The sequence below is a fragment of the Callithrix jacchus genome, chromosome 20, assembly GCF_049354715.1.
Source record: "Callithrix jacchus isolate 240 chromosome 20, calJac240_pri, whole genome shotgun sequence".
Taxonomy (NCBI): Eukaryota; Metazoa; Chordata; class Mammalia; order Primates; family Cebidae; genus Callithrix; species Callithrix jacchus.
In genome coordinates this window covers 24,884,910-24,892,422 of record NC_133521.1, presented here as the reverse complement: position 1 = coordinate 24,892,422, position 7,513 = coordinate 24,884,910, and the positions used below count along the sequence as shown (strand labels likewise).

The window sequence follows — 7,513 nt, the reverse complement described above, 5'->3', positions numbered from 1 at the left end:
GCTGAGACTGCAAGGCCGCAGCGAGGTGGCGGTGAAGGAGGGGGCCGAGTCCGAAAGTCCGGGCAGCAGGGCCGCCGTCGAGTATCAGCATCCTGGGGCTGGGCGAGAACGATTCGCTGGTGGGGAGTCTCCTCCCTCCCCAGTGCTCCAGGCTCTGAATCCTACCCAGGAGAGCGCGGGAGTTGTGGCTTGGGGATGCCACCCGTTCAGTGGATAGCAGTGCTCTAGAGCCAACTGTAAGACCCCTGTCACAGAGGGAGGGTTCCTTCCCGATTCCCCAACTCCCCCCAATCCCCCGCTCCAGCTCCTCGACGGCCTCTGGTTGGCTCTCTAGGGAGCTGGATCGCCCCTGGAGATTGGGACCGCTTTGAGCTTTAGGCAGATCTCAGGATGGGAGGCAGTTGCCACGGGGGTCGGGGGTGGGGGCTGTCCGAGGACGCCCCGAACTGCAGAGTGCTGGTCTTGTCGCAGCGAGAACCAAGGAGTTGCCGGGGGGAGGGGCGGGATGCGGCTCCCTGAGCTGGGCGGAGAGGGCGGGGCCTCGTGGGCGGGGCCAGTATGACCTTGGTCACTCTCCCGCGGAGACAGCCTCGGGGGTGGGACTCGCCGTCTCTATGGAGACCGAGAAACAGGGGATAATACGGCGGAGCCGCCCGGGCTGCAGTCCCACCCGGGAGCCGGCAGGGAGCGGAGCTGCGGAGCTGCCTGGTCTCGCGCGTCCATCGGTCCATTCCTGCGCCCTTCTGTCCATCCGAACACGTACTTCAGGAGCAGCCGCAAGGTAGAAGCCCATAGGATAGCCAGATGCCGACCACCTCAATCAGTATCCTGCACGATGAGGGTTGGTGGGAGCAGCCTGGAAAGGGTCCCAACCTCGGGCGGTCCCAGCAGAGTAGCCAGCTGAGCGGCCCTGCCCTGGCCCCAGGCATTCCACCTCGCAGCCCCCACCTCCTGGTCCGGCTGATTGATGACTCCAGCTGTCCCAGTGGGAGTCGGACGGGTGGCCCCAGTTCATGGGTGTGGCCACTCCATCCATGGCCTGCAGACCCATGGGGCTGCGGCCTGCACCCCAGCGCCACCTGACTGCTCTGAGATGACCAAGAATCCATCTTCCCACTGACAGGAGTGAGCACTGCAGGCAGAATCTTCCCAGTGCTTGCGGCAAGCACTCTATGGCATCCAAGCTCCCCTGGACATTACCTTGTCCAGGTGAACCAAGTTCAGGTCTTCGGTTCCCTAGTGGGAGGTTACACCCAGGGAAAGGGAAGGAGAGTGCAGTGTGGACTGGGGTTGTGGTGCTGCAGAGGCACCTGTAAAATAGGAGCCACTGGTGCTCACAGTCCCAGAAACTGCCACTTAGGGATGCCAGAGTGTGGTAACTGGGGAGGAGTTTTCAGTGTCAAGGCCAGTGGTGGTGGAAGATGGGGCAGCTGGGCACAGCCCAGGCTGTGGTCACTAGAGGCCCTAGTGTAAAAGGCAGACCTAGAAGATGGTTACTGAGACTGAGGGGGTGGTCAGGAGGTGGCAGTGGAGGGGGTGTGTGGTCAGGGGTTGGGATCTTTTTGCACAGGGGATCTCTGAATAGTACCTGGGAGTCTCATAATGTCACTGTGTGGATGTGGACTGGGGCCTTCAGTGCAGGACTAAGGGTGTGGCCAGAGGGCTACGGGTGTGTGGACAAAGGGGTGCTGAGGGTCAGGGCGCCTTGATAAAGGGCTGTGGGTATTGGAGCGGGTGAGTGGCTGAGGCTGTGGTTGGGAGTCTTAGGAAGGGATGCAGGTTTGTGGCCAGGGGCCTCAGCCCCAGGGCTGCAGGTGTGGGGATGAAGGAGGCTGCTGTGCAGGTTCAGGGTGTGGCCAGGGGCCTGCAGCAGAGGGCTGTGGGTGTGGGGAGCACTTTAGTGCAGGGCTGTGGGTATTACTGGGGTTGGTGCAGGCTTGTTTGTATATATGTGGGGGCTGGAGGCTGAGGGCTGTGGCTGTGGGTGTGAGGATGGAGGAGGCTGCAGTGCAAGGCTGAAGGTGTGGCCAGGGGTACAAGGCCCAGGGCGTGACAGGCCAGAGCTGAGTGCACAGGGTCGCTGGGAATGTGTGGCTGAGTTCAGGGCGTAGCCAGGGGCCTCAGTGGAGGGCTGTGGTGTAGACTTGAGGAAGTGTGTTTCAGCCACATCCCCACTTGCCAGCACGAATCTTGGGGTTTGTAACTCCACAGCCCCCACCTCAACTAGTCCCTAACCTCCTGTTCCCCCAAAACTCCACAGTGGGAGGTTACAGCCCCAGTGGGTGGCAAGAGGCCAGGAAGCCACGGTTATGCCCCAGGCACAGGGAGTGCTGGCGTGCCCCACCCGTGGCTTCAGATCCCCAGCCCAGCCCAGCCCAGCCCAGCCCCTCAGCACTGGGAGCTTCTCCCTGAGCCGCCCTGACACCATCCTGCCCTTAGCAACATTCTCCAAGCAGCACTACCCTCCCTTAGCAACCGTCTCCAGGCTTCACAAACTGTGGCCAGGCCAGCCCCAAGGTCCTGCTCCCCTCATGTTTTTGTTTAATAGCAAATAGTAACAAGGCCCTGCTGGGCCAGCTGCACCCCTGCCCAAGGCATGCACCCCTGCCCAGACTGGCTCTTGCTGGGTCCTCATGACTCTCTCAGAGATGCCATCCTCATTAAATGCCTGTCCGACTAGCAGCCTGGCCTGGCTCCAACCCAGCTTGGCGTGGAGCTTCCAGGGAGGGGGCCTGCTTTGCCACCCTCACTTCCACCCAAGCAGGCCTGTGCCAGGGCCAGACAAAGCCAGGGCCCCAGCTGCTGCCCTCACAGTCTTTCTGGACAGTGCCACTCTGTTCCCAGCCTGCTGTGGGCATCATGATTTCATCTGCTGAACCCTGCTCAGAGCCAGGGCTGGCATTAGTGATAAAACCGTGCCTCCCGGGGATCTTCCTCGGGGTTCTGAGGCCCAGGGCGAGAGTGACTGGCCCCTCTCCCCAGGCTGCTCCAGCTCCAACTGTCTGTAGCAGAACCTGCCCAGGTCTTGCAAGTTTGGGGTAGAGGCCAGGATGTTCTGGGCTTGGGGGAGGGGAAGGGCAGCTTGGCTGGGAGGTGAACCAGGTGGGTCTCTACAGGGTGGCATGGCAGCGAGCACAGACATCGCTGGACTGGAGGAGAGTTTCCGCAAGTTTGCCATCCATGGCGACCCCAAGGCCAGTGGGCAAGAGATGAATGGCAAGAACTGGGCCAAGCTGTGCAAGGACTGCAAGGTGGCTGACGGAAAGGCTGTGACAGGGACTGATGTGGACATCGTCTTCTCCAAAGTCAAGTGAGCCCCAGGCAGCCCCTGCTTCTCATGTTTCCAGTGGGTGGGGAACTGGGGGCGCTGGAACCAGGGAGGACATAGAGAAAGGGTCAGGGAAATACCATGATCACAAAGATCATTCTTCCAGGGCAAACCTTATCTATTGCCCTCCAGAGGTGCTGACTCCTGATATTTCCCCAAATGTGGGTAAGAAAGAAACTCAATTGCATAAATTGTGGTGGCGGGGACTGTGTTTGTGCTTTCCCCAGGGGGGTAAAAATGGGGAACACTCATGATGCCCACATGCTTGGCAGGGGGAAGTCTGCTCGGGTCATCAACTATGAGGAGTTCAAAAAGGCCCTGGAAGAGCTGGCAACCAAGCGATTCAAGGGGAAGAGCAAGGAGGAGGCCTTCGATGCCATCTGCCAGCTGGTGGCAGGCAAAGAGCCAGCCAATGTGGGCGTCACTGTAAGTGCCCTGCTGGTCTCGGGGGGCCATGGAAGGGGGTGTGGGGAATCTTGACTGTCGGTGGGAAGGGCTGGGCTCCCTCACCAGGTGTCCCTGGGGAAACTCTATCCAAACAGAAAGCAAAAACAGGGGGTGCTGTGGACCGGTTGACAGACACCAGCAGGTACACAGGCTCCCACAAGGAGCGCTTTGACGAGAGCGGCAAGGGCAAAGGCATTGCGGGACGGCAGGACATCCTGGACGACAGTGGCTATGTGAGCGCCTACAAGAACGCGGGTACCTATGACACCAAAGTGAAGAAGTGAGGCTTGGGAAGACCGTCCCCACAAGTGCGGCTGCTCCTGCAAGCGGCTCAGGCCTGGGTCTAAGGGGCATATGGAGCAAGAGAGCCTGGTCCCCTTCCTGCTGGACCTGCTACCCGGAGCTTCCTGCCTAGTCCCACCGGGCTGGCCCACCAGGCCTCTAACCCAGGCTCTTCTGTGGCCCCTTCCTCCTCCTCTTCCTACCCCAACTTCTGTCCACCTGGGGACAGTCTATGCCTATAGCCTCACGACCCCAACCCAACCCCGGGCATGGCTAACCCCTGCCTGCTTGCCTCATATTTAAGCTGCTGCTCTGGCCAAGTGCCTAATTCTAACCCAGACCTCAATAAAGACACCTTTTGTACCAATATGACCTGGTTGACGATGATGGGGATAATGACATTCACACCCCAGTGATCTGCTCAGTGTCATCACCCCACTGCATGGCACACACTGCTAATCTCTCCCTTTCCCCTGGCAGTCCTGCCCAGAAAAAGGGACACATAAGTTCCCTTCTGTTAGCACAGAGCTGTTCTGTCTGAGGAGATTCCTGAGGTAAGTCCAAAGCCTTTTAGCTGGGCCTGATGGGAGACCTGACATCCAAGCTTGCCTTCCTGTGATCAATGCCTTGGGTTTGGAGACTCGGCCCCTTCTCCACTTTCACAGCAGGAGCCGACTCCGCCTGGGCCAAGCCTTGGCAGAGGCCCTAGAGCCAGACCTCAGCTCTCAGCCTGCGAACAAGGGCTACCAAGGCAAGTCATTTTGGGCTCTGGCTTAGAATATCAGAAAAGGCAGGGCCAGGCAGAACCTTAGAGAGTAGCTCATCTGACTCTGTAATTTTAGAGCTGAGGAAACACCCAGAGTGGAGGGGGCTTCTGCAGAGGCCAGGCTAGTCTTGCCTCCCAGGCCAGGCTCTTTCTAGCAAGCAAGCCCCAGCACTGACTTCCAAAACTGGGACTGGCTGACTGGTGATGGGGCCTGGCACCCAACACCAGCCTGTGGTGGGAGGCAGGGCATCCCTCAGTGAAGGGGCCTCCTCTTTGATGCCCTCCCATCTGTTCCACATCCCCGGTGGGGGAGGGGAGGCCTCTCCGGTCCTGAAGATGCTTGGGCGTTTCCAGATCATCTCACTAAGGTGCTGGGTGTTTGACAGAGCTATTCCCAAGCCAAGGTTTTCGGGCCACCTCTCCTTCCTTGCTGTGACAATGGGGCTGGATGGGACTTTAGGGCCTACAGGAGAGAGTAGCTTCCAAAGAGGTTAGAAAAGGCATAAAAGGCCCAGTTCCCAAATGCATGCTTTCCCCACCCACATCACAAGACAAAGCAGCACCATTGTTTATTCTCTCATCCCATAGGCTACTGGGGGGTGGTCCTGCCCAGGTGACCTCACATCCCTGGAGTCCAGCTTACCTTAGGGACAGGGTATAGCAGAATAGTGTGGCTGGAGACAGGGATGTCAGGTGGGAATCAGCAGGCAGCAGGTGGGTACCTGGCCACAGCAGAGCCTTGCCTTGCAGCGCAGCTCCTCCTGACTCGGCTGACCACTTCTTGAGTGGCCCAGGGAAGAGCTTCAGGGACCTTCAGGCAGACCCTCCCACCAGCAAATGTTAAGAGGTAGAATGGAAGGTTTATAATGAAAAAAAAAAAAAATGCAGAGGAACAATTCCTCTAGCCTTGGGGAATTCGTTTGAATTGCAAGCTTTACTTAAAATGAGCATAATAGGAGTGAAAACCAAACCCTCTGGCTTTCACCAAAACAGCCTCACAGGGAAGCAAATTTAATTGTGTTCCAAATTGGGTCAGGCTCCCACTATTCCACTGCAGGTGACAGTACCATCCAATGGTAGAGGGACCAGCAGCTCCTCCATTACTATGACTGGCAGTGTGGCTTGGAGGAACACAGAGAGAATGGTTGAGCCCCCAAACCCCACCTCATAGGAGTAAACCCCCCTCTTCTCAAAATGCCATTAGGGAGCCTGAGGGAATTCAAAGCCCACTCAGGGCCAGGAGGACCCTAAGACCAAATGGGTCTAGGAGAATCTGGCACATGGCAGTAGCTTAGCGATGCCACTGCTCCTCCCCTAGCAGTGTCCTTGTGGTCGAAAGCTTTGGATGCCCTTGCTAGTAAAATCAGGCTGGACAAAGGAGAGGTTAGGATTGGAGGGATGGAACCTTTAAAAACCTGCTCTGTCCTGAAATACCACAGGGGGAAAAATTAAAAATAAATAAAACCTGCTCTGTATGGCTGGGGAAGTCCTAACCTGAGAGTGGCTCTGCCCCTCCCTCTGGGCACAGAACCTCCCTGAGGACCAGTCTCTTGTTTGCTTTCTGGTGGTGGTGCCAGGCCCAGGCTGTGTGATTCTGTTCCATGTGTTTTCTGATTGTTTCAAGGGTCCTCTGCTCTCCATGTTGAGTCCAGTTAGCCCCGCAGGGTGACAGCTCTTTGGCTTTCTCCTTTACATTGCAACCCCTACCACTGCCCTCTAGACCAAGTGCCATACAGGGAAAAATCAGAAACACAGAGGACTTCCCCAGGAGTGGCCAGCAACCCTAGCAGGTGCCTGGCCTGGGGCAGGGTCAGCCACTTTCAATGACAATGGAAAATGGGGTGGAGAGTGGCTCGGGTTGGGCCACGCTTTTTGTTCCCCTTTAGAGGTGTCCTGTGAAGATTCTGGGGCTGGCACCATCACACATTCATGGGGAAACAGGAAGGGCTGGGGTGTAGGAAAGCAGTGCATTATGCCTCCCCACCCCCTAATATGTCCCTTAGGTTGGCCTGTACACTGGGCTGGGATCCTGAAATATGACAACTCAGGGATGCAAGGCCACTGGCTGACACTCCCCTACCAGGGCAAGATGATTTGGCTGTCTCTCAATGAGACAGACAGGCCCAGGAAAGTGGCAGCGGGGGTGCAGGGAGGCTGCTCTTACTGACGTTTCCACAGAACGCAAGCTTGCTCTACCTCCCTCAGAGCTCAAAGAAACCTCTGGCTCCTCTGTACAAGCCGCTTTTGGGAAGCCACTTAAAATCTAGAAGTCTGTGGATTTATAATAAGTTAGAAACTTGTGACAGTCATGTCTCATTAGAATGGTAATGGCACTCCTTCCCTGCACAGCACGGAATCAGGGGTGCAAATAAGTTATCTAATCCTTCCACCTGTCTGTCTCTGAGGTGGCCCTGAAGGTGAAGAGAAGTACCACATGGCATTAGTTGAAAATCCTTCACCCTCTACACACTCTCTGGTGACATTAGTGCTCTGGGAGGCCACTGAAGCAGAAACATATTTAGAACTACTTGCAACATTTTTCCCTACTGATTTTTTAAATCCCCAATCAGGATTAAAAGTACAGAGCACCCACATGTAAACTGGATGCTGGAAGCTCAGTATTCAGAAGTGGCATATCTAGTGTGGCCTGCCTCTGCCTCCTCTCTGGGCTGTCTGGCTCCCTTTTGGTC

At 56.9% G+C, this 7,513-nt stretch overlaps 1 protein-coding gene across 3 annotated transcripts; it reads left to right on the top strand.

The window, feature by feature from the left end:
* The first annotated feature begins 662 nt into the window (after positions 1 to 662).
* TPPP3 (tubulin polymerization promoting protein family member 3) lies at positions 663 to 4,424 on the top strand. Of its 3 annotated transcripts, none has more exons than XM_017966895.4 (4): positions 663 to 781; positions 3,117 to 3,310; positions 3,601 to 3,754; positions 3,871 to 4,424. In XM_017966895.4, the coding sequence occupies exons 2-4, from the start codon at positions 3,123 to 3,125 to the stop codon at positions 4,057 to 4,059; spliced, it is 531 nt and encodes a 176-aa protein (XP_017822384.2). In that variant the 5' UTR covers positions 663 to 781; positions 3,117 to 3,122; the 3' UTR covers positions 4,060 to 4,424. The 3 variants fall into 3 exon arrangements, with proteins under 3 accessions (XP_017822384.2, XP_054104799.1, XP_035138242.1); XM_054248824.2 differs by lacking the exon at positions 663 to 781 and adding an exon at positions 1,026 to 1,209; XM_035282351.3 differs by lacking the exon at positions 663 to 781 and adding an exon at positions 2,938 to 3,022.
* The last annotated feature ends 3,089 nt before the right edge of the window (positions 4,425 to 7,513 follow it).